This window comes from Ornithorhynchus anatinus, chromosome 14 (genome assembly GCF_004115215.2).
Source record: "Ornithorhynchus anatinus isolate Pmale09 chromosome 14, mOrnAna1.pri.v4, whole genome shotgun sequence".
NCBI lineage: Eukaryota > Metazoa > Chordata > Mammalia > Monotremata > Ornithorhynchidae > Ornithorhynchus > Ornithorhynchus anatinus.
This window is the reverse complement of record NC_041741.1, coordinates 45,899,266-45,925,333: the sequence shown is the minus strand read 5'-3', so window position 1 is coordinate 45,925,333 and position 26,068 is coordinate 45,899,266. Positions and strand designations below refer to the sequence as shown.

The following is a 26,068-nucleotide window of genomic DNA, read 5'->3' as shown; positions in this document are numbered from 1 at the left end:
TAGCCCCTGGGCCTGTCCCCGCTCTGAGAGGGCAGGAACGGCTCCTCACGGCACCTAGGATGGGGGTCCGGCGCAGCGGGACTCAAAATAGACTGTTCCCTCAGCCTGAGCCTGGTCCCCTGTCCCACCCCCGACAGTGACCTCTGGCCTGCTCCCTTGGTATTCCTTTACAACAGAGAGAGGTCTGGAAGCGGCGTGGCCTAGTGGCTAGAGCCTGGGCCCGGAGTCAGAAGGGCCTGGCTTCTAATCTCCGTTCTGCCACTTGTCTGCTTTGTGAATTTGAGAAATTCGCTTAACTTCTCAGGGGCTTAGTTACCTCATCTGTAAAACGGGGATTAAGACTGTGAGCCGCATGTGGGAAAGGCACTGTGTCCACCCTGGTTACCTTGTATCTACCCCAGCACTTAGAACGGTGCTTGACACAGAGTAAGCACTCAACCAATACCATTATTATTATTATAAATAGAAATAAAATGGTCATCTCTCGGATTTATTTCGTATGGAAAAAACTCCCATAGGCCACAAGTTGCTCCCTACCAGTGAGATTGGCAGGCTTGGGTTCAAACCCCAGTTCTGCCGCTTGCCTGCTGTGAGACCTTGGACAAGTCACCGACATCTCTGTGCCTCAGTCTCCTCCTTTGTAAATGGGGACGAAATACCTGTTTCGCCTCCCCCGTAGACTGGGAGCCCCACGTGAGACGGGGATTGTGTCCGATTTGATCGCCTTGAATCTACCCCAGGATTTAGCACAGCGCTTGGGACACAGTAAGCATTCATTTTCTGACAGTTCCAAAACAACAGAACTCCTTACCTTCCCTCCCAAATCCCGTCCTCCCCCGATTTTCCCATCACTGAAGACAGCACCAACATCCTTCCTGTCGCCCAAGTCCATAACCTTGGCATTATCCTTGACTCGTACCTGTCATTCAACCTACATATAACTGTGATATTTCTAAGTAATAATTATGGTATTTGTTAAGCGCTGAGCACTATTCTAAGCGCTGGGCACTGTTCTAAGCTCTTATTATGTGCCAGGCACTGCTAAGCACTGGGCTAGCTACAGGATAATCAGGGTGGACACAATCCCTGCTCGACACGGGGTCCTCAGGCCCCGTTTTACAGATGAGCACTTGAGGCCCAGAGAAGTGAAACGACTCGCCCAGGGTCACACGGCAGCCAAATGGCAGCGCCGGGATGAGAACCGACGATCTTCCGACTCCCGGGCCCATGCCCTATCTAGTAGACCGTGCTAGTTCTAGCTATGCCACGGTACCGTGACCGTGTGCGCTTCCCCCTTCCCGCCGGGGGCTCCGCCCCGGGGTCACTTACTATAGTGCTTCTGTGGTTTCCCGTTTCCCCAGGCCCCCGGGGGGTCGCCCCCGGGCTCCGGCTGGCCCCGGCCCAGTCCCCGATGGCAGCGGCTCTGGCGGCGGGTCTGCAGGGCGTGGTAGAGGCCCAGGAGGCGGCGTTTGGCCTTGCGCAGGATGTGACAGACGTACTGGAAGATCTCCTCGTAGCAGTCGCCGGGCTCCGTGTAGCTGGCCACCGTGCTGGACGACAGGTACCGCTGCCTCTGCTCCTGCATCAGCCGGTGCTCCCTCTGCTTGGTCTCCGAGAACTGGGTCGCTATGACGACGAGGCACAGGTTGATCATGAAGAAGGAGCCCACCTGTGACCAACAGGGAGACAGAGAGAGACGGAGAGACAAGGAGACAGAGGGAGAGAGGCACACACGTCCAGAGAGACGGAGAGAGGAAGAGCGGTACACAGAGACACAGAGACAGAGACAGAGACGGAGCGCTAAGAGGCCTGCCCTGAGGAGGTGCCCCACCGGCAAGGAGCAGTTTAAAGAGGGCTTCTTCTCCTCCTCCAGCCTTTGCCAGGGTCCAGGCTTGGGGGTTTGGAGCCAGGTTTCACGGGGTTCAGAAGATGCAGCGGCTGGAGTGGAAAGTCTCCCCGTAGAAATGGCCCCTCATCCCTGATTGGGATCCTCCAGGCTGACAGATGTCTGGCTTCTCTGTTTTGGGTTCCTTTTTTATTTTAACGGCATTCGTTAAGCGCTAACCGTGTGCCAGGCCCTGTACCAAACTCCGGGGAAGAGACGAGGTCGACACAGTCCGTGTCCTCACACGGGGCACACGGTCTTCATCCTCATTTTACGGATGAGATAACTGAGGCACAGAGAAGTTCTGAGACTTAAGGTCACACAGCAGACGAATGGCAGAGCCGGGATAAGACGCAGGTCCTCTGACTCCCAGGCCCCTGTTCTTTCTGCTAGCCCACGCCGCTCCTCTGTGCTTCCCTTGCTTTATTTTCTCTCTCTGCATCTCTCCCACCCGCCCCTGCCCCCTGCCACTTCCACCCTACCCCTTCCTCCCTAAGAGAGGCAGAGAAGGAGAGGCAGAGGGAGAGGAAGACAGAGAGAGGGAAGAAAATAAGGCGGTGGCTTATTGGGATATTTCATTTCAGCATCGTTTTCCATTTTATCTTACGTCTGCCCCTCCTCCGGTCTCCCCTCCCTCCCTCCCTCCCCACCTCCTCTCTTGCACAGGTGCCTCTGGGCTCCAGCCTGAGGACTCAATCCAGGAGCATTTAGTATTTCAAAAGAGGAGCCAGCCTGGCATTTGCATAAGCTTTTGAAAAGCACAGAAGCTACCCAGCCTTCTCCACGCCAGCACTGTATGGAGTTGCTTTGGAAGAAAGACCTGTTTTTATCCCTTCCAAGCTGCTTCACAGCCACATGCTGCTATGCCCCTCACCCCTCCGGTCATCCAGCGCCCCTCTAGACTCTAAGCTCGTTGAGGGCCGGGAATGTGTCTGTTATATCGTTATAGGGTACTCACCCAAGCTCTTAGCAGGGTGCTCTGCACACAGTAAGCACTCCATAAATACGATTGATTCATTGATTCCCCTCTTCCCTTGAACTCTCCTGCCCCATCTACCTAGCCCTGGTTCCCCCACCCCTCCATCAAAAGAGTCAGAAGAGAAGAAACTACTGTGGGGTTTCCTGCTGCCCTGGAGGATTCGGGGGAAATCCCCAGTTACTTCAGTCCACCAGCTTGCGGCCCTCTTGGCAATCTGCAGTGCAACCCTCCCCTCCCCAGGCTTCAGGCCCCTTCCCACTTCAGAAGCCACTTGGCTCACCTGACTAGGGACCCAGGGGAATGGTGGGGGGCAGGATGGGGGCCCTAGAGGAGATGGAGGGCTGCAAGGCTACAGGATGGGAGGGGACGCCAGGCAGCCTCGCCGACTGACCAGTCAGTCAGTCGATTGGATTCATTTTCTATGTTGGTATTCGTTAAGCGCTTACTATGTGCAGAGCCCTCTTCTAAGCACTGGGGTAGATACGGGGTAATCAGGTTGTCCCACATGAGGCTCACAGTCTTAATCCCCCTGTTACAGATGAGGTAACTGAGGCACAGAGAAGTGCCCACAGTCACACAGCTGAGAAGTGGCAGAGCCGGAAGCGCTTACTCTGTGCAGAGCACTGTACTGAGTGCTTGGGAGTGCACTATAACAATATAACAGACACGTTCTCTGCCCATAGCGAGCTTACAGTCTAGAGGGGGAGACAGACGTTAATATAAATAAATTACAGACATGGATATAAGTGCTGTGGGGCTGGGAGGGGGCGATGAATAAAGGGAGCAAGTCAGGACGATGCTGAACGGAGAGGGAGAAGAGGGAAGGAGGGCTGAGTCAGGGAAGACCAATTGGAAGAGGGGGCCGAAGGAGACTACGGAGCCCTTCTGTTTTCTCCTTTTCCCTCCCATTCCCTCTAGGCAGCCAAAGGTCCAATGCCAGGAATGAGGAATCTTTTTCATCTCAGCCCTATCCTCCAGAGGCTTTCTAGACTGTAAGCTCCTTGTGGGTAGGGATTGAGCCTATCAACTCGGTCATGTCCTACGCTCCCAAGCCCTCAGGACAAAAAGCACTCAGTAAATACAACTGGTTGACTGATTGATTCTGGGCCTGTCAGCTGGGATTTCTGGGACAAATCTAGTCCAGACAGACTGAGAGGACCCAAGACCAAGGATCTGACAGGCACGTTCACCACCCTGTGAACCAAGGAGGAGGCATCAGCAAGGTCCACGGACCTGGGAATCAGACGGGCAGAGGGAAAAGGGGTTGGGCTCCAGCCTCGCCCCCGTCCACTGCCGGCCACCCTCCTCATGCTGCAAGGAGGAGGAAACCGAGGGCTCGAGGCCAGCAGAGCCGGGTCTGAGGCTTCAAGGCCCGGCCCGGCCCAGCCCGGCCTGCCCCTGCGTTGAGTGGGAACGGGAGAGGTGAGACGTGAACTCCCTCAAGCCGAGCGGAGGCCCAACGGCTCTGGAGACCTGAGCTCCCGGATGTCAATCAGAGGGCGAATGTCTCCAGACGGGAGCTCTCGGCCATCAATCGGAGGCCCAGTGGCTCTGTTGGAATGAGCCTCAGCAGGCCACACGGGGATGAATGAGTGAGAAAAACGACAGGGACTTAAATGACACGGAGATAAAAACTAAAGGCAACCGGACACGATGGATCCTTTCAGCCACTGCCCACAACGAGCCCTTCTCTGGAAACCCGGGCGGCTGGCTTCAAAGCTACGGAGGGCCCTTCTCCGCCCCTCGGCCCCCGGGCGGCCCCCTTGGAGATCCCGATCCCCCGGGAGCAGGTGTTCCCCAGTACTTACTATAATGAGCAGGATAAAGTAGATGAAATTGTAGAAGGAATGAGCATCCATCACGTAGTACATGATCTCCACCCAGCCTTCCAGGGTGATCACCTGAGGGAGGAGAGACGGTGAGAGACAGACAGGGGAGAGGGAAAAGGGAGAGGAGGGAAAGGGAAAGGAAGGGGAGAAGGAATAGTAATAATAATAATTATTATGGTATTTGTTAAGCCCTCACTACGTGCCAAGCGCCGTTCTAAGCACGGCGGTAGATACGAGGTGACCAGATTGTCCCGCGTGGGGCTCGCCGTCTCAATCCCCATCATACAGATGAGGTAACTGAGGCCCAGAGAAGTGAAGTGACTCGCCCAAGGTCACACAGCAGACAAGTGGCGGAGCTGGGATTAGAACCCAGGTCCTCTGACTCCCGACCTGTGCTCTTGCCACTAGGCCGAGAAGGAAGAGGGAGAGGGCAGGGAGGAGGTCGGACGTGGCTTCAGACGAGGGGGACGGGGGGGACGGCGGGGGGGGGGTGGCCACGAGATCAGCCTGGGGGTCGGACGGCCACGGCCGGGTTCCCGGTCCCCGGCGACCCGGGCAGGGAGCATGCCTCCTGGCCCCGGCAACAGTGCATACGCTAACGACCTCCACTGATCTGCCTCTTTGCTGTTATTGATTATCACTTTATCGCCCCCGGTGCCTGCCCCAGGTGGCTCTGGGTTTTGTTTTTGTTTCTCTTGCCGGTTTCTCTCAAGGCCACCCTCCTTTCCCATTTCCTTCTTAGGACTTTGAGCGGACCAGATATCTTCCCTCCGCCCAGCGACTCCGTCACCTTGGGGCTCCCTGTTCTCTCCCTTCCCTTCGCCCCAGGCCAAGGCTCTTCTTCCCAGTCTTCATTAACAATAATAACAATAATAATAATGATGTTGCTATGTGTTAAGCGCTTACTATGTGCAGAGCACTGTTCTAAGTGCTGGGGGAGATACAGGGTCATCAGGTTGTCCCACGGGAGGCTCACAGTTAATCCCCATTTTACAGACGAGGTAACCGAGGCACAGAGACGTGAAGTGACTCGCCCACAGTCACCCAGCTGACAAGTGGCAGAGCCGGGATTCGCACCCATTACCTCTGACTCCCAAGCCCGGGCTCTTTCCACTGAGCCACCCTGCTTCATTATTATTAATATTAGTGATGTTAATAATAATGATCATAATAACCGTGGTATTCATTCAAGGCTTACTATGTGCCAGGCACCGTACTAAGCGGTGGGGTGCATACAAGCAAATCGAGTTGGGCGCAGTCCCTGTCCCACCTGGGGCTCACAGTGCCTGGTACACAATAAGTGTTTAACAGATTACCATGATAATAATTATTATTATTTTTATAGAGGATGATGATGATGATGGTATTTGTTAAGCGCTTACTGTGTGCCAAACACTGTTCTAAGGGCTAGGGTAGATAGAGGTTGTCCCACATGAGGCTCACACTTTTAATCCCCATTTTACAGATGAGGCAACTGAGGCCCAGAGAAGTGAAGTGACCTGCCCAAGGTCACACAGCAGACAAGTGGCAGAGTGGGGATTAGGACCCGTGACCTTCCGATAGTCCCAGGCCTGGGCTCTATCCACTAAACCTGACTACTCGTCTCCCCCTTTCAGGCTCTGAGCCCGTCGTTGGGCAGGGACTGTCTCTATCCGTTGGCGAATGGTACATTCCAAACGCTTAGTACAGTGCTCTGCACACAGTAAGCGCTCACTAAATACGACCGAAGGAATGAAAAGCCATGCTGCTTCGCATACATTCCTCGGCAAACACTGCCGTTAACAAAACCACACAAAAGCCACAAGGGGCCCCTGCCTCCCCCCCTCCTCCTCCTCCTCCTCGCTCCCGCGGCCCCCCGACCTGGAAGATGACGATCCAGGCGTAGCCGATGTTGTCGAAGTTGATGGCGCCCTTGTGGGGGTTGGCGCTGCCAGGGCGGCACACGTTGTAATACTGGTTCCAGTTGACGCACAGGCCGCTGGCGTTGTGGTCTTGGCGGCCGGACCGCTCTAAGGCCACGCTGTCCTTGTCCAGGCAGCACTCGTGGCCCCGCTCCTTGAGGGGCGGGATCTCGTGGCACCCCATGATGCCGTTGTCCCCCGACAGCGAGCAGATGAAGGGCGTCTCGTCGTCCTCCTCGGGCTGGTAGTAAGGGGGCAGGGTGATGTCGCCCTGCCTGCTGCGGGTGGGGGGCGGGGGGAGGAGGAAGCAGAGGAACGCGGTCACGATCGCGGGGGGGCCGGTGTTCCTCCTCGAACCCGGCTCTTCCCGGAGGGTCCCCCGGTCCCCGGTCTCCCCCGGCCCCTGGAGCAGCCGCGGGCCGGTGTCGTCGTCCAGCGGGTCCCCGGGGCACGTGACCGGCTGCCCTCTCTAGACTGTAAGCTCGCTGTGGGCAAGGAATGTGTCTGTTATATCGCTACACTGTACTCTCCCCAGTGCTGCGTACAGCGCTCTGCACACAGTAAGCGCTCGGTAACGATAATGATGTATCTGTTAAGCGTTTTACTGTAATAAGCCCTGAGAAATCCGACGGGCTGACGGACCGTTTGCCCTCCAGGGTGCAAAGTGGTGGATCCCCGGGAGGTTTTCCCCGGGCGACATCAAGGTGGACCGAACGAGGGGGCCACGGACCGGTTTCTCTCCGATTTGCACGCGGTTTGCATAAACGTCACGAGGCGGGCCAGCCAGCCTCCTGCGGCTCTCCAGCGAAAAGGAACAAAAGAGACAGGTCGGGCCGTGCCAACCTTCGAGGGAGCAATAGTGACCTTTTAACTCAAGAGGTTAACTTAAAAGGTTACTATTGCTCACTTGAGGTTGGCACGGCCCGACTTGTCTCTTTTGTTTCTTTTCACACCCACTGGTAGCGTGCTGGGCCCCTCCACCTAGCCCCCGGCCCAGCCCAGCAGGAGTGGGGAGATGACGATGACGATAATTGCGGAATTTGTTAAGCGCTTACTATGGGCCAGGCACTGTTCTAAGCACCGGGGTGGATTCAGGCAAATCGGGTCCAACGCGGTCCCCGTCGTGCATGGGGTTCACGGTCTTAATCCCCAGATAGGGAAGTGAGGCAGAGAAAAATGAAATGACTCGCCCAAGGTCACGCAGCAGACAAGGATTAGAACCCACTTCTGACTCCCAGGCCCACGCTCTATCCATCAGGCCATTAGGCAAGTGGGGAACGGAGAGGCAGAGGTCTGGAGTGGGCCCCCTTGGCGTAGGCCCCTGCTTAGAGGGCAGAGGTGGGCCAGTGGGTTGGCCGGTCGACCGCTTGCTACCTCGGGAGGTCACGCCACCTCTCTGTGGGTCAACGGTGTTGAGCGGGAGGCAGCGGGGTGGGGAGGGAAAGGATGTAAAATGAGCAAGTGTGGCGACTCGGGCCCGCGGCTACTCTGGCCGTGCTCTAGGAGCCGGGGGGGATGGATGCCGTGACTCCGGGGGCCATGGTGGATGGATGCCATGACCCCGGGGGCAACGGTGGATCGATGCCATAACCCTCAGAAGCAGGGGTAGATGCTGTGACCCAGGGAGCAGTGGGGGTGGATGTCGTGACCCCAAGAGCAACGGGGTTCAGGCCCGGGAGCCACCCGGGCCGCCCTCCCCGACACCCCGGGGGCCGCGAGGGCCGAGGAGGGGAAGAGAGGAGGGCGGCCTCCCCATCGGGACCCTGCCGGCGAGATCGCCCGACCCTCCCCCCTCAACCAACACACACACCCACCCCCCCGCTCCTCACAGGGTGAAGTTGTCCTCCAGGAAGCAGCGGTTGCGGAGCAGGCCGGCCCACAGCTGCACGCCGATGATGCCGAAGATGAAGAAGACGAAGAAGCAGAGCAGCAGGACGTTTCCCAGCATGGGCAGCGTGTCCAGGAGTAGGTTCACCAGGATCCGCATGCCTTCCGGGGAGGGGGGGGCGGCCCAAGGAGTCGCGGGGAGGGGGAGAGAAGAACCAGGTTTTGGGCGCGGTGGAGGGGGGGCAGAAAGGAGATGAGAAAAAGAGGAGAGGAACATAATAATTGTGGTATCTGTTAAGCGCTTACTATGTGTCAGGCCTAACTCGATTGTATTCTCCCAGGCGCTTAGTACAGTGCTCTGCACACAGATGGCACTAAATGAATATTACCGATTGATCGTGACCTCGGACGAGTCACTTCACTTCTCTGTGCCTCGGTCACCTCATCTGTAAAATGGGGTTTGAGACCGTGAGCCCCACGAGGGACGGGGACTGCGTCCAACCCGATTTCCTTGTGGCCACCCTGGCTCTCAGTACAGTGCCCGGCACAGAGTAAGTGCCAACGAATATCACAATCGTTATTATTATTATTACCTATGACCAGTACACACAGTGCCCTGCACACAATAGGCATTCAGTAAATACTAAGAAGTTAATGAATGAGGATGGGTCCCAGAAGGACCTCAATAGCCACTTTCCCTTGGACCTGGTGGAAAGAGCACAGATCTGGGAGTCGGGTCCCGGGTTCTGATCCAGCCATGCCGATTGCCCACTGTGTGGCCTCGGGTAAGTCTCTTCACTTCTCTGTACCTCAGGCTCCGCATCTGCATGTGAATGCGAGCCCTGTGGGGGACCGAGACAGTCCAATCCCATTGTCCCGTATCTCTTCCAGTGCTTAGCACCTTGTTTGGCAACCAATCAATCAATCAATAGTACTGAGCCCTTACTGTGTGCAGAGCACTCTACTAAACACTTGGGAGAGAGTTGGTAGATGCGTTTCCTGCCCAAATCAAGCTTACATTCATTCATTCATTCATTCAATAGTATTTATTGAGCGCTTACTAGGTGCAGAGCACTGTACTAAGCGCTTGGAATGGACAAATCGGTAACAGATAGAGACGGTCCCTGCCCTTTGACGGGCTTACGGTCTAATCGGGGGAGACGGACGGACGAGAACGATAGCGATAAATAGAATGGAGGGGATGAACATCTCATTAAAACAATAGCAAATAAATAGAATCGAGGCGATGTACATCTCATTAACAAAATAGAGTAATGAAGATATATACAGTTGAGCGGACGAGTACGGTGCCGAGGGAATGGGAAGGGAGAGGGGGAGGAGCAGAGGGAAAGGGGGGAAAAGAGGGCTTAGCTGAGGAGAGGTGAAGGGGGGGTAGAGGGGGAGCAGAGGGAGCAGAGGGAAAAGGGGAGTTCAATCTGGGAAGGCCTCTTGGAGGAGGTGAGCTTTAAGTAGGGTTTTGAAGAGGGGAAGAGAGTGAGTTTGGCGGAGGTGAGGAGGGAGGGCGTTTCGGGACCGCGGGAGGACGCGGCCCGGGGGTCGACGGCGGGACGGGCGAGACCGAGGGACGGCGAGGAGGTGGGCGGCGGAGGAGCGGAGCGTGCGGGGTGGGCGGTAGAAAGAGAGAAGGGAGGAGAGGTAGGAGGGGGCGAGGGGATGGAGACCCTTGAAGCCTAGAGTGAGAAGCATACAGTCTAGAGGGGGAGATGGCACCTAGTAAGCACTTAACAAATACCACAACTATTAAACCCTTCTGCCATCCTCTTAGAGAGAGGGACTCAAGGAGGGAATAAATCAAGGGGGCTCCTTTACCCCCAAAATGATCCTGACCCACTTTTCTGCCTCCCTCCCTGGCTCCTTTCCTTCATCCTTCCCTTCCCAAGGCCGAGAGCGCGTGGGCGTGTGTGTGTGTCGGTGCGTCCTGGGTGGGGGGAGCGGAACCCCAGCTCTCCCGGGACCAGGGGTGGGGATGAGATCATTATTAACGATGATGATCGTTTGGGATTTAGATCATGCTCTTTACGGGCAGAGCGATTTCTAATCAATAATGAATCCGTGCCACCAACCTCCCTGCCCCAGAAAGTAGGTCAGTCAGCCCTCCGATCAGAACGGCCTAGTGGAAAGAGCGAGGGACTGGGAGTCGGAGCACCTGGGTTCTCTTCCCAGTTCTGCCACTTCCCTGCCAAGGGACCTCGGGCAAGTCACTTTACTTCTTCCGTTTCCTCACCTGTAAAATGGGGTTTAAAAACCTGGTTTTCCTTCCCCTTAGAGGGCAAGCCCCACTGGGATAGGGAACGAATCCAACCTGTTTATCTTGACTATCTCGGTGCTTAGTACGGCACCACAGTGCTTAACAAACACCACAGATATTATTCAAAAAAGGGTTAAAATACCTGTTCGTTTGGGACCCCCTCCCCCAGGGCACACACATGCTCTGGGCATCAGTGGGCCTCTTTCTTTTTTAAGGTATAATAACGTTGGTATTTGTTAAGCGCTTACTATGTGCAGAGCACTGTTCTAAGCGCTGGGGTAGAGACACAGGGGAATCAGGTTGTCCCACGTGGGGCTCACAGTCTTAATCCCCGTTTTACAGATGAGGTCACTGAGGCACAGAGCAGTGAAGTGACTTGCCCACAGTCACACAGCTGACAAGTGGCAGAGCCGGGATTCGGACCCACGCCCTCTGACTCCAAAGCCCGTGCTCTTCCCACTGAGCCACGCTGCTTCTCATTTGGTATTTGGTAAGCACTTACTATGTGCCAGGCCCTGCACTGAGTGCTGGGGTACCTACAAGCTGTCCCACAAGGGGCTCAGAGTCTTAATCCCCATTTTACAGATGAGGTAACTGAGGCCCAGAGGAGTGAAATGACGTGCCCAAGGTCACACAGCAGACAAAAGGCAGAGGTGGGATTAGAACTCAGGTCTTTCTGACTCCCAGGCCCGGGCTCTATCACCATCTCCACCCCTCTCCCTCTCCCCGTTAGCCTGGAGGCAGAGTCTCCTTGTCGTTCAATTAATTAAACGCCCCGTTGTTCTCCAGGGATATTAAAAATCTAACAAGCCGAGTAAACTTTGCCTTCTCCCGGGTTCTCTGCCCAGCATCATCACATTCCCTTCCTCCCACAGACTCCCCCTCCCCTCTCCGGACAATGAGTTAATTATGAAGTGTAGCTAGTTCATTGTTTCAGATGCCAGGGAACAGGGAAGTATGAGATTAGAGAACCAGTCAGAACCTCCTCCCCACCCCACATCATCACCACAGGCCCCGGGTTAATCCACTTTTTATGCCCGCTGTCCATAATTATCCACATCACATCGCGCTTTACGGTTTGCCGCCGATGCCTACGGTGGGAAAACAAGCAGCGTGGCTCAGTGGAAAGAGCCCGGGCTTGGGAGTCAGAGGTCATGGGTTCGAGTTCCCGCTCCGCCACTTGTCAGCTGTGTGACTGTGGGCAAGTCACTTCACTTCTCTGGGCCTCAGTTGCCTCATCTGTAAAATGGGGATTAACTGTGAGCCTCACATGGGACGACCTGATTACCCTGTATCTACCCCTGCGCTTAGAACAGTGCTCTGCACATAGTACGCGCTTAACAAATACCAACATTATTAAAAGGGCTTGGTGGGTGTGGATGGGGAGGGGTGTGGGAGAGTGTGGGTGTGGGAAAGAGAAGTAGAGATTAAGATACTACAGAGAAACACAGAGACACAATCCCGAGAGACAAAGATCATCATTTTGGTATTTATTAAGCGCTCACTACGTGCCAGGCACCGTTCTAAGCACTGAGGTAGACAGATGATCAGGTTGGGCATCGTCCTCGTCCCACATGGGCCCACAGTCTTAACCCCCATTTTACAGATGAGGCAACTGAGGCACAGAGTAGTGAGTGATTTCCCGAAGGTCACACAGCAGACATGAGGCAGAGCCAGAATTAGAACGAATGCCGCCCAGGCCTGGGCTCTATCCACTAAGCCATGCTGCTTCAATCAATCAATCAATAGTATTTATTGAGTGCTTACTCTGTGCTAAGCACTGAACTGAGCGCTTGGAAAAGTCCAATATAAGAAGGCCAGGAGGGCTTCCCGATTGATTCCTGCCATCCACCTGTCCTCAGCATTTATGGACCAGCAGATCTACAGACGGGCGGTATGCCTTGATCTGTACCTATTACCTGGGGGAGGTGGGGAGGCCCGGAGCTGGGCACCCGGTGGCCAACAGTTCTAGACTCAGCCCCACCGCTAACCCATGCCGGTACCCGGGACGCTTCGTCCTCCTGGGCCTCAATTGTCTCAGCTGGAAAATGGGAAGACTAATTCCTTCCTTTCTCTAATCCACAGAGGTTAAATTCATTCAGTCGTATTTACTGAGCACTTACTTTGTGCAGAACTCAGTACTAAGCGTTTGGAAAATACTATTCGGCACCAGTTGGAGACAATCCCTAACCAACAACGGGCTCGCAGTCTAGCACTTACTATGGGTCAATCACTGTTCTAAGCTCTGGGGTAGATCCAAGTTAATCGGATTAGACACAGTCCCCGTCAGTCAGTGGGCCAATCGGATTTATTGAGTGCTTATTATGTGCAGAGCACTGTACAAAACACATGGGAGAGCACAAGATAACAGTCGACAGACACATTCCTTGCCCACAAGGAGCTTACATTCTAGACAAGGAGTCTCGAGGGCTTCAGGTGTAAATATAAAAGGAGGTGTCGGTGCCCAGGGTATTATTATAGAGCTGTTTGAAGTGATTCCGGGGCTGGGGGGGGTGGGGGGACAAAGTCCCCCATTATTGCTAGACTTCGGGCTAAAGGGGGTTGGGTGGGTTTTGTTACTGGAGCGGGGTGGGCTCCGGACCTCCCCGCCCCCCTAAACGGGAAAATTCCCTCTGTCTTTCAGGGATGTGCCCCTCGCCCCCTCCCTACCCTCGTGTATCCGAGCCCGTTGTCGGGTAGGGGTTGTCTCTGTTTGTGGCTGAATTGTACTTTCCAAGTGCTTAGCACAGTAAGCGCTCAACAAATACGATTGAATGAATGAACGGGCTATTTGGTGATGTCACCAATTCCAGTCCCCTCGTTCGACCCCAATAATTACGATACTGTTAAGCGCTGTCTTCTTTGTGATGGGCACTGTTCTAAGCACTGGGGCAGATTCAAGAGAAACCGAGAGACCGAGATGGAGAGTAGAGAAATGGAAAGAGGGAGAGACTGAGATAGAGTGAGAAAGAGAAGAGAAACACAGAGAGGGAGAGACAGAGAGAGAAGAGAAATGGAGAGGGGGAGAGAGACAGAGAGAAAAGAGAGAGTCTGGGGGGGAGGGAAGGGAAGAGAGACAATAAACAGACATATTCTGTGCCCACAACATGATCTGTTGATATCCCCACTTTACAGAGAAGGAAACCGAGGCCCAGAAACGGAGGGCCTCAACCGCCCTGGGCTGGGGGGTGGGAAGACTGTGAGGAGAGGAACTGACAGAGGGTGCCCAGGTCTCTGGCACTGGTGGTAGAGCCTGGACCTGGGAATCAGAAGGACCCGTGTTTTAATCTCAGCTCTGCCACTTGCCTGCTGTGTGACCTTGAGCAAGTCACTTCACTTCTCTGTGCCTCAATTTTACCTCATCTGTAAAATGGAGATGAGGACTACGAGCCCCATATGGGACAGGGATCGTGTCCAATTTGATTAGCTTGTATCTGCCCCAGAGCTTAGTACGGCGTCTGCCATAAAGCGTGGCTTAGTGGAAGGAGCATGGGCTTCGGAATCAGTGGACCTGGGTTCGAATTCCGGCTCTGCCACTTGTCAGCTGTGTGACTTTGGGCAAATCACTTAACTTCTCTGTGCCTCAGTTACCTCATCTGCAAAATGGAGACTAAGACTGTGAGCCCCACGTGGGACAACCTGATTACCTTGACTACCCCAGCGCTCAGAACAGTGCCTGGCACATAGTAAGTGCTTAACAAATATCATCATTATTATATGGTAAGTGCTTAACAAAAACAGTTTAAAAAAAAAAAAAAAAGGCAGCTGCGTCACTGGGGACTGCTTTGCTGCTCCGCTCTGGAAGCGCTGGGAACTTTTCTCTCCGTGTTTCTGCCAAGGATGGAGGCTCGGTGGCCCCTATCTCCAGACAGAACCTGTCAGCGTGGACAGCGGGGCTACGGCCACACCACTGCGAGCATCCAGCGGGTGCCAGCCCTCGTCCAGTGGGCGCCTACGGTCCAGGGGGATGGAGGTGAGGGGGGTGGGACAGGCAGCGTCGGGCAGGGTGAGACCCCCAGGGAAGGACATCACTCGGCCGGCCTATCTGCCGTGATCTGGCCCATTCTCCTGCTGCCCCTGGGGCCCGCCCGCAGCGCAGGAGGGTCCACTGGCCCGTCCTCAGCCTCCACCGGGAAGCCCTGCCCTGTGCTGAGAGGGAGACAGAGAGAGAGAAAATGGGGAAGGAGAAGTGGAAGGGGACCGAGGTGGGCGGGGGGAATGGAGCTCGGGGCCTTCTGCTTCCGAACCCTCGGTGGTGCCAGGTAATCAAGGGCCCAGCAGGAGCCCCGGGGCAGGCAGGGAGGACCGGCATATGGCTCAGGCCAGTGTGGGTTAGCGGGCCTGGTTCCAGGTCCGGCCCAACTCGGGCAGCGGCGGGTCAGAGGCCTGGGCTCGGCTCAGGGCAGGGGGTGGAGGGGCAGGGGACGGGAGCAAGGGGCGGACGAGACAGAAACAGGTCCCACGGCTCCCGGCAGGCCTGCCGGGCGGCAGAGAACGGGACGGAGGACGACCAGGCCCGGCCTACCTGCCCTTCCGGGAGGGAGAGCCGGTAGGGAGTCAGAAAACTGGAGCTGGCCCTCCTTTCTCAGTAAATAATAATAATGCTGCTAACGGTGGTGGGCTCACAGGTTAAAGGAGAGGGAGAACGGGTGTTGAATCCTCATTATACAGAGGCAGAAACCGAGGCACAGAGAAGTGATCTGGCCAAGGTCACACAGCAGACAAGTGGCAGAGCTGGGATTAGAAGCCAGGTGCTCTGACTCCCACGCCACACTGCTTCCTTGGGTTTCCCCGCCACCCCTCCATACAGGAAGGCCAGGGTAAGGGATGCCCACAGCCATCCTTGCTGCCTCCTGCCGACGGCCATGTCTTGGAGTCTTCCGGAGGACAGGGGTCAGAGCGACGGAGCAATGGAGCCGGTGGCCCAGGGGACGCGGTGGTCCCTTCAACCCCGGAGTCCATTAAAAAGCCAATCGGCAAGCCACCCGCTCAGGGGTCGGTGGGTAGAGGGCCGGGTCCAGCCAACGTAAAGGACGGGGGAAGGGGCAACTCTTCATTTTGAACGTGGGGATCGACTGAGGGTGGGGCTCCTGGGGGACTAAGCTGGAGAAAGAATTATAACTATTATTACTATTTATTACTACTACTAATTATTATTATATTTGTTAAGCACTTACTATGTACCAGGAACTGTACTGGGCACTGGGGTGGGTACAAGCAAATCGGGTTGGACACAGTCTCTGTCCCACATGGGGCTCACAGTCTCAATCCCCATTTTAAAGATGAGGGACCTGAGGCACAGTGACTCACCCAAGATCACACAGCAGACAAGTGGCGGAGCTGGGATTAGAACCCATGTCTTTCTGATTCCAAGGCCTGTGTCTTTGTCTATCGACTCTACTGGATTTTCTCTTTCCAAGCGCTTAAGACAGTGCTAGGCACACAGTGAGGGCTCAATAAATATAATTAAGTGGATAGACGGTCTTCCCAAAACTGGGTGTTATTCAGGGGGGCTAAGAGGAAGAGGAAGGGAGTCCGCCGAGCAAACAAAGTAAAAGGCTGAAGGTGAGACACCCGTGAGAGCCGTGTTGTTTTTTAAAAAACCCACACAGCCACAGGAAGGAGGTCCAGGTGTAGCACGTTCCAAACTGCTCTGCTGTGCTCTGCCCTGCCTGGGTCTCATCCCGTGGGAGGGCTGGTCCGGGGCGAGCCCCCGCCCTATAGCCAGGATGTAGGGGAATTGGGACGGGTCAGTCGGTCAGTCAATCGTATTTATTGAGCGCTTACTGGGTGCAGAGCACTCTACTAAGCATTTGGGAGAGTACAATATTCATTCAATAGTATTTATTGAGCGCTTGCTATGTGCAGACCACTGTACTAAGCGCTTGGAATTATCAAATCGGTAACAGATAGAGACAGTCCCTGCCCTTTGACGGGCTTACGGTCTAATCGACAATATATATGTACAATATAACAATATAACTGACACATTCCCTGCTCACAGTGAGCTTACAGTCAAGAGGATCAGGAAACCTGTCAACTCTGTCGTATTGTACTCCCCCAAGTGCTTAGTACAGTGCTCTGCACACAATAAGTGCTCAATAAATACCATTGCTGATGATGATAGGTCCAGAAAAGAGTAGCAAGAGCGATTAAAAGGCCAGGAAATCAGTTAGATGTATCCAGATTGCTTAGCTCGGAGAAAGGCGGCGGAGGGCGGCCCTAATCAATCTCCAAGTCTAAGAAAGATCTATCGAAGGGCTGTGTTAGCCAGTTGTTCTCAGAGAAGCAGCATGGCCTAGTAAAAAGAGCACGTGCCTGTGAGTCAGATGATCTGGGTTCTAATCCCGGCTCCACCACTTACTTGCTGCCTGCCCTTGGGCAAGTCAATTAACTTCTTTCTGCCTCAGTTCCTTCATCCGCAAAATGAGGGTTCAATATCTGTTCTCCCTCCTACTTAGACTGTGTGCCTCATGTGGGAACTGATGATCTTGTATCTCCCCAGCACTTAGCACGCAGAAAACAAATACCACCGGTATTATTATTAGAAAGCACTGCTGACTGAACCAGCGAAAACTGGCTTCGATTGAAGTGGGAGAAAGCGGGAGAATTGTCTCGGCTGCCAGGGTGATAATAAGCTGGAACAGGCTACTGAGGGCATTTAAGGTGTCTCTTTGCCGGGAGATCTTTAGGGAAAGGGTAGACAACCATCTTCCGAGAGGGGCTTTGATCTTGCTTCCAACTAGAGGCAGGGGGCCGGCGCCCATGACCTCTCAAGACCCTTCCAGCCTTATTATTTGACCAACAGGTGCCTTTGGGGTTGTTTTAGGGAACAGGACAGCATTCCTGAATTGCGAAGCCCCTTTACTCCTCAAGAGAAATTTAGGGCAGGCTCCTTGTGCTCTGAAAGGATAGAATATTGATTTCATCCAAGCCGAAACCCTCCGTGACACGTGCGGCCGTCGGTCATCATCGGCTTCAAAAGGAGGTGGGACCCGGGCCCGGGCGTCTTTATCTGAAGGTCGGCTTCTAAGACTCGGCTACAGCTGCTTGGGTTTTCCGGGAAAAGCTGTTCCCCTGCCTCAGCCCCACCCCCGATGAGAACAATAGCGCAGTGAGCCCCTAACCCACAATGAAGAAACAGACAAGAAAAAGGAAAGTTTTTATCCTCATAGTTCCTGGAGAAGCTCCTCGGGTCCCAGGAAGGCCGAACTCTTTGTAAAGCTTGATCTCTTTTGAGATTGGACCAACCTGACTGGACCATTCCTGGGCCTTGTGCTCCTGGCTGAACTTTTTTTTTAAAAAATGATATTTGTTAAGCACTTACCATGTGACAGGCACTGTACTAAACGCTGGGGTAGATACAAGCTAATCAGGTTAGACATAGTCCATATCCCACATGGGGCTCACAGTCTTAATCCTGGCTCTGCCCCTTGTCTGCTTTGTGACCATGGGTGAGTAAATTCACTTCCCTGTGCCTCAGTTTCCTCATCTGTAAAATGGGGATTAAGACTGTGAGCCCCACATGGGACAGGGTCGGTGTCCAATCCGATTTGCTTGTATCCATCTCGGTGCTTAGTACAGTACCTGGCACATAGTAAGCGCTTAACAAATACCACCATTATTATTATTATTATTATTAATAATCCCAATTTTAGAGATGAGGTTACTGAGGCACAGAAAAGTGGAGTGACTTCTCTGACGGCTGGGGTAAGAGCAGCAGCAGGGACCTCCAAATTCTGCTTCCTCTCTGCTCGGCATTCCATCCGCTCGTCCCTAACCCCTGTTTATTAATCAACCAATCAATCAATCATAAATTGAGTGCTTATTCTGGGCAGAGCACCATACAAAAGCTCTTGGGAGAGTACAGTATAGCAGAATTGGTAGACTCCATCCCTGCCCACAAGGAGTTTATGGTCTAAAGGACTTATCCTTGCTCCTCTCCCAGTACACCCCAGCTTTCACACTTCTCTCCTTTCAGGCCAACTGACTCAACCGGATCTCATTCTCTTCTCACTGTCGACTCCTTGCTCACACCTTTCCTTCTGCCTGAAATCACTCCTCCTTCATATCCAAAAGACCGCCGCTCTCCCCATTTTCAAAGTCCTTCTATAACGGCACCTCCTCGAAGAGCCTGTCCCCGCTTAACTCTCTTTTCCTCACCCCCTAATCCCACTTGGGCACTAGCACATCCCCTAACCACTAGGACACTCATTCCCTATGTTCTTGAGATCCGCACAGCAGTAACACTTATGAATCTATCTTTAAACTGTTGCTTTCCCTACCTGAAATTTACTCTAGCATCTGACTCCCCTGTTAGATTGAAAGCTCCTTGAGGGCAGGGATCAGCTCGGCTCAGTGGAAAAAGCCCGGGCTTGGGAGTCAGAGGTCATGGGTTTGAATCCCGGCTCTGCCACTTGTCAGCTGTGTGACCGTGGGCAAGTCACTTCACTTCTCTGTGCCTCAGTGACCTCATCTGTAAAATGGGGATTAAGACTGTGAGCCTCAGCTGGGACAACCTGATTACCCTGTATCTACCCCAGCGCTTAGAACAGTGCTCTGTACATAGTAAGCGCTTAACAAATACCGACATTATCATCATGCCTATTTACTCTATTGTTTGCTCTCAAGTGCTTGGTACAGTGCTCAGTTGAGAATAAGCACTCAGAGACGATTGATTGACTGATTGCTGCCCCTTCTCAGTTTCAATTCCTGCCAGGGCTTGGGCTGAAGGAGACCCGAGCAGGGTTGGGTTGGCATTTTTTTTAATGCCATTTAAGTGTTTACTATGTGCCAGGCATTGTGCTAAGCACTGGGGTGGATACAAGGTAATCGGGTTGGACACTGTCTGAGTCTCACATGGGGCTCACAGTCTTAATCCCCATTTTACAGACGAGGGAACTGAGGTACCGAGAAGATTAGTGATTTGCCCAAGGTCACAGAGTAGACAAGAGAGAGCCAGAGAGCCAGAATTGGAACCCAGGTCCTTCTGACTCTCAGGCCTGTGCTTTAACCAGTAGGGCACCAACTTCCCCAATTCTGAGTCCCACCACCCCACAGGATCCTGCCATGTCAAGACTGGTTTGGGGAGGCCTGAGCTGGAGCGGGGACAGGAAGCGGGGCATGGGTCATGCCATCCCGTGGACTGAGCCCTGTCCAGTTTGGTTCTTAGGCAGAAGAGCAAGAGGGGAAGAAGAGGCATTGATTCACGAACCAACAGGAATCTGAAAAAAAATAAAAGCCTGTGGTCTCCCAAGAACTTGGAAACAACAAAATGGAGTTCCAAGCAGCCATCCCAACTCACGGTCCAGTGACCCCTGGGGGAATTCTTTAGCAACATTAGCTGTGCTTTAAAATAGCAACTTAGGAGAGATGTTTATCCTGCAGCAAGGCCCTGAGGAGGCTCCATGGCATTTGCGGGCTCCAGAGGAAACAAAGGAACAGGAAAAGCAAAGTGGCCTGTTAGTGCCTCACTGGAACCATAAGCCAACGGGCTATAGATGCCCCAGTATTCCCTTCGCTTAACTTTGCTCTCTCTTGCCCCTGGGCAGTGGCGTACAGGGAAGGGGGAGGGTGGGCGCCGGGGACGTAAACCGGGCCCAGGGCCGGGCTGGTGGCAGACGGTAAGAGGAGTAGCCGCCGTCTCAGGGTTCAGAGCCGGAGGGGTCGGTTTCGGCCTGCCGACTCCGGGAAGGTTTTCCGTTGCTAACTTTTGATGCTCGCCCGCTTTGAGATCCGCTAATCATCAGATGAAAATTGGGAGCAGGCTGCACCTGTCATTCATTTTCACCTTTGCTGTATCCCTCCCTCCCCGACACGTGGTTTCGGACCCGCTTGGGCGGGCGTCCACAGAGAGCCCCGTGGGATGACGTTCCGTGACGATGACGGCCGGCGTCAGGCCCCCGGTAGCTCTCGTGGCGGCCTAGTGTCTGAAGCCAGCCGTGCCGGGGGCTGAGTCAATCCAGCGGGCCATCCCTCAGTGGTATTTACTGAGCGCTCATTCTGTGCGGAGCACTGGACTATGCACTTGGGGGGGACTACAAGTTAGTTACTAGTCATGATCCCTGCCCTCCAGGATCTTACAGTCTTTCAGGAGGGACAGACTAAAATTAATTACAGGTAGAGGGGAATCAACCAAGAAGGAGATGGTGGGGGTGTTGGGAAGTGGGGTGAGTTACCTAATTGCTTAAGAGAGAATTTAAGATGCGGTTTGGAAGGAATATAGGGTTGGGGGAGAGATTAGTCAGGAAAGGCTTCCTAGAGAAAATGTGATTTTAGTAGTCGCATTCCAGTTGGCAGAGGGGAGGAAAGGGGGTCCATCTTTATCGGTCAATCGATCAATCAATGGTATTCACTGATTAGCTTCATCATCACCATCTGTCACCTGGACGGAAGGCACTGCTTCTGATTCTCTGTCCTCCCTGCCGAGTCACCACAAGCCTAGTGTCCGGGGTGTATCAGAGGGCAGCCCCCCGGCCCCCCGCCACGCTTCCCGTGCCCAGGAAAGACCGGGCCTGGGTTACTAAGTTTGGCCAAATCCATCTCCAAGTTGGAAATGATGGAAGGAGCGGGGAGACTGGTCCAGTTTAATCCACTCTACAGAGCGGAATCCCAACTTCTAGAGCACCTAGATTTTAACTAGATTTTAACTTCTAGAGCACTAAGATTTTAAACTCTTCGAGGGCAGGGACTCTTTTGCCTCGATCCTACTCTGTCCTCTTTCCAACAGGCCACACTGCTTCTCCAGAGGGGAAGGTTTTGCTCCCGCAGCCTCCCAGCCGGCTCTCCGGGCCAACGAGTCTTCTGTATCCGGAGGCGGCACGGAGCCCGGAACGGGAGGGGGGTGGACTTTTTTTTAAAGGAGTTACAGAAAACAAAAATGTTTTCCCAACTCTTCCCCTGTCCAAGCTTGGCACAGGTTCACCTCTGGGCTTTTGAAAAAGCCAGGAAAACTTCAGAGCAGGGCCAGGGAAACGGAGATAACGAGGAGAAAAACGGCCCCCGCCACCACTGAGAGGAAGACCCGGGAGAAGCGGCAGTGACCCCGGTTGCCGACGGAACAAAGGAGCGGGGGATGCTGAGAAATGGATGGATGGCCTCTGGGCTTTAACTAGCTGGACTAGTCTTCCGCCCACCAGCCCGCCCACCCCCTTGTTACAGGGACTTGGTGAACGTCCTCTGGGGAGTCAGCGGGCAGGTTCTCTCTGATTCCGCCTCCGAACTCCTCACACCTGTAATAAACTTGGCGGGCTCCGGGGTATGAGATGGACTTGCTGAGAGCCGACGGGCCTGCAGGATGACCTCGGACTTCAGGGAGGGATGAACGAGTTCTTTTCGGGACTGTGGAGAGGAGGGGCGGGGCAGGGAATAAAGTCTCCTCTGGGCTCTGTGCCGTTCCCTCTTTCTCCGGCCCTCAGAAGAACTCACTTTTTTTTTAAATGTGGTATTTTTAAGCACTCACTACATGCCGGGGACCGTACTAAATGCTGGAGTAGATGCAAGCTAATCAGGTTGGACCCAGACCGTGTCTCGCTTGGGGCTCACCACCTTAAATCTCCATTTTACAGATGAGGTAACTGAGGCCCAGAGAAGTGAAGTGACTCGGCCAAGGTCATGCGACAGACAAGTGGCGGATCCGGGATTAGAACCCAGGTCCTCTGGCTTGCCCAGGCTCATGCTCTATCCACTAGGCCACGCTGCTTCTCCAAATTCCCAGTCTGAAATCCAGAGGTCTTGAGAACCCAGTAGCTCCCAGCCAGTGACCCTTTCCTGAGGTGTGGAGTGAAATGCAATAAAAATATTGGTAACAATAACAGTAATAAAAATAATGATAATGATGGTCACATTTGTTACTACGTGCCAAGCACTGTACCATGCACTGGGGTAGGTACAGGATAATCAGGTTGGATACAGTTCTTGACCTGCATGGGGCTCACAGAGAGAGAACAGGTATTTAATTTCCATTTTACCAATGAGGAAACTGAGGCACAGAGACCTGAAGTGACTTCTGCAAGATCACCCAGCAGAAAAGTGCTGGAGTCAAGATTAGAACCCAGGCCCCCGATTCCCAAGCCTGAGCTCATGGGCAGGGAGTGTGGCTACCAACTCTCCCAAGTGTTTAGTTCAGTGCTCTGCACACAATAAGCACTCGGTAAATATGATTAATTGATTGTCTGATTTTCACACTACTTGCACACTGTCTCTCCTGACTGACTTTCCCCGGAGGGGAAGGGAGGTGAAAGACAGGGAGAAACTGGCTTCCCAAGAAAGCAAGGGAAAAGATAAGCGTGTGCGATTATGCGTGCATTCGTACATACACACATACATAATACTAATAATAAAGGTATTTGTTAAGCGCTTACTCTGTGCCGGGCACTGTTCTAAGCGCTGGGGTAGATACAAGGTAATCACGTTGTCCCATGTAGGGCTCACAGTCTTAATCCCCATTTTACAGATGAGGGAACTGAGGCACAGGGAAGTGAAGTGACTTGCCTGAAGTCACACAGCTGAGAAGTTAGAACCCATGACCTCTGACTCCCAAGCCCATGCTCTTTCCACTAAGCCACGCTGCTACATACAAATGCACATATCCTCTCCTCCCAACCTCATTAAGAGTGAGCGGCTTCTTGTTTAAAAAGCTCAGGCAGTCTGGGGCTCCCTATTCTGGTATTAGAGAAGCAGCCTGGCTCGGTGGAAAGAGCGCGGGCTTGGGAGTCAGAGGTCACGGGTTCTAATCCCGGCTCCGCCGCTAGTCAGCTGTGTGACCTTGGGCCAGTCACTTAACTTCTCTGGGCCTCAGTTACCTCATCTGTCAATTGGGGATTAAAACTGTGAGCCCCACGTGGGACAACCTGATCTCCTTGTATCCCCCAGCGCTTAGAACAGTGCTTTGCACATAGTAAGCACTTAACAAATATCACGATTTATATATTTATTTTTTATTGACCAGGCAGACCAGGTCTCCAGATCTTTGACCTCGTGAGACGCAGCGTGGCCTAGTGGATCGAGCACGGGCTGTGGAGTCAGAAGGATGTGGGTTCTAATCCCAGCTCCATACTGCTGCGTGACCTTGGGCAAGTCACTTAATGTCTCTGTGGCTCAGTTCCCTCATCTGTAAAATGGGGATTAAGACCATGAGCCCGACGCGGGACAAAGTGATTACCTCGTATCTACCCCAGCGCTTAGAACAGTGCCTGGCACATAGTAAGCACTTAACAAATACCTTTATTATTACGTGTGTATGTATGGATGCACACATAATCGCACACGCTTATCTTTACCCCGTGAGCCCCAAATGGGATACGGACTGTTTTCGGCCTGATTTAACTTATAACTATCCCAGCGCTTAGTACAGTGCCTGGAACGTAGTAAGCGCTTAACAAATACCATCCAAAAAAAAAAAAAAAAGCATGGGAATTGTGTGATGACGGTCATCCCCTCTGCCCCATTCCCAGATTTTCCAGTTTTGATCCGGAAACACGGCAGGAGCAACGAGAAGAGAGGCTCCGGAGGCAGCCCCACCGCCTTTCCCTTCCTGGCCCCCAGCAACTTCCGGCTCCACCGGACTCGGGCATCAGAGTGGCTGGGTAGGACCCGGGCTCGTGTCTGGGTTCCTGGGCACTCATCCCAGCTGTACCCATTGTCGGAGCCTTGGCTACCATCTGTGACACTGGAGGGGAAAGCTCAAAGAGGGCAGCACAGAGAGGAGCCGGTGGGGGGGGGGGGGGGGGGGGGCGGGGAGAGAAAAGGACCAAGTCGGTGTGCGCGTGGGAATCACTGGCCAACCTCCAACCTAAGATTGTACTATACTGTCATATCTGTTAAGCGCTTACTATGTACCAGGCACTGAACTAAGCGGTGGGGCGGATACAAGCGAATCGGGTTGGACACAGTCCTCGCTTTGTCCCGTCCCCTCTCCCGGGCCTGCGGGGTCTCAGCTGCGCGGGGGGCCGGTCCAGGTGGGCTTTGGCCCCTGGGAAACTCTCGATCCTGCTCCGCCACCTTGTTCTTCCCTCCCTCTACCGACCCACTCTGGGGCTGCTGGGAACCACTGACCAGGAACAGATCCCCTAGCCCAGCCCCACATCCAATCAGTCCAAGTGTATTTACTGAACACTTTCTCTGTATGCAGAGGACTGAGTGCTTGGGAGAGTTCAATAATAATCATAATGTTGGTATTTAAGTGCTTACTATGTGCCAAACACTTCTAAGCGCTGGGGTAGACACAGGGTAATCAGGTTGCCCCACATGGGGCTCACAGTCTTCATCCCCATGTTACAGATGAGGGAACTGAGGTACAGAGAAGTGACTTGCTTAAGGTCACACAGCTGACAGGTGGCAGAGCCGGGATCAGAACCCACGACCGACTCCCAAGCCCGGGCTCTTTCCACTAAGCCAAGCTACTTCGGGACGGTTGATATGCCCGATCCCTGCCCTCCAGGGAACTGAACACCCCGACTCTCCCCTTCCCTTTCACCACCCCTCTATCCCTTCTCATGTCCACTTTTCCCTTGTCTTCAAACTGCTTCCTACCGTGGCCGAGCCTGCAGCCCCAGAGACTGCGGGTCAGTAGCGGCCACACGGGAGGTGAGAATGCTCATCTACTCAGACCTCCCCTTCTCTTCCTCACCCCCACCTCCCGCCCCACGTCCTCTGAGTAATGACAGGAGGGCTGGGGGGAGGAGGAGCTACGCGCAAAGGACCAAGGAGCAGTTTCTAAACAGAACCGCGTCTCGACCTTTTCTGGACGCCGGCGGAATTCTTATTCGGTCCTTTCTCTTCCCCAGGCCCTCCTTCCCTCCCTGTCCTCACCGAGTGCGTCAAAACGCATCACCCGCTGCCACCATCCCCTCCTCCGGGTTGGCCTGTGCTGCCCTCCCTTGGGCACGCACTTCCCCTCCGAGCAAGGCTCGCTGCCGTCTGGCCCGCCGGCCGACCCCGTCTTCCGTCGGCTGAGGGGACGCGGGGTGGGAATTGGCGACCTGGTGTATTTAAGGGAACCGATGGGGGTGAGATTGTCTTCCCCCACCCCGGCACCTTCTCTGCCTGGCTTCTCAAAGCGTCCGTTGACCTCGACGGTGTCTCCCCTATTTCTGAGGGGACTGGGGGAAATTATTCACCCCTCCTGCCGACCCGGGAGCGGAACCATGAGGAGTGAGCGAGCCCCAGCTGCACAGTCGTCGAGTCTTCCCAGCTCCAATAATTATAATGATTACGGTATTTGTTAAGTGCTTACTATGTGCCAGGCACCGTACTGAGAACTGCGGGGGGTGGATACAAGCAAATCGGATTGGACGCGGTCCCTGTCCCACGTGAGGCTCCCGGTCTCAATCCCCATTTTACGGATGAGGTAACTGAGGCACGGAGAAGTGAAGTGAC

At 54.0% G+C, this 26,068-nt stretch overlaps 1 protein-coding gene across 1 annotated transcript in view; it reads right to left on the bottom strand.

Moving 5' to 3' along the window:
• CACNA1I (calcium voltage-gated channel subunit alpha1 I) overlaps nt 1-26,068 on the bottom strand; it is a gene marked incomplete at its 5' end in the record, with an annotated part of 101,192 nt that overhangs the window by 48,636 nt on the left and 26,488 nt on the right. The window contains 4 exons of the mRNA XM_029079134.2: nt 1,330-1,669; nt 4,673-4,765; nt 6,554-6,872; nt 8,424-8,583. Coding sequence (XP_028934967.2) covers nt 1,330-1,669; nt 4,673-4,765; nt 6,554-6,872; nt 8,424-8,583 — 912 coding nt within the window. The remainder of the gene's footprint in view (nt 1-1,329; nt 1,670-4,672; nt 4,766-6,553; nt 6,873-8,423; nt 8,584-26,068) is intronic.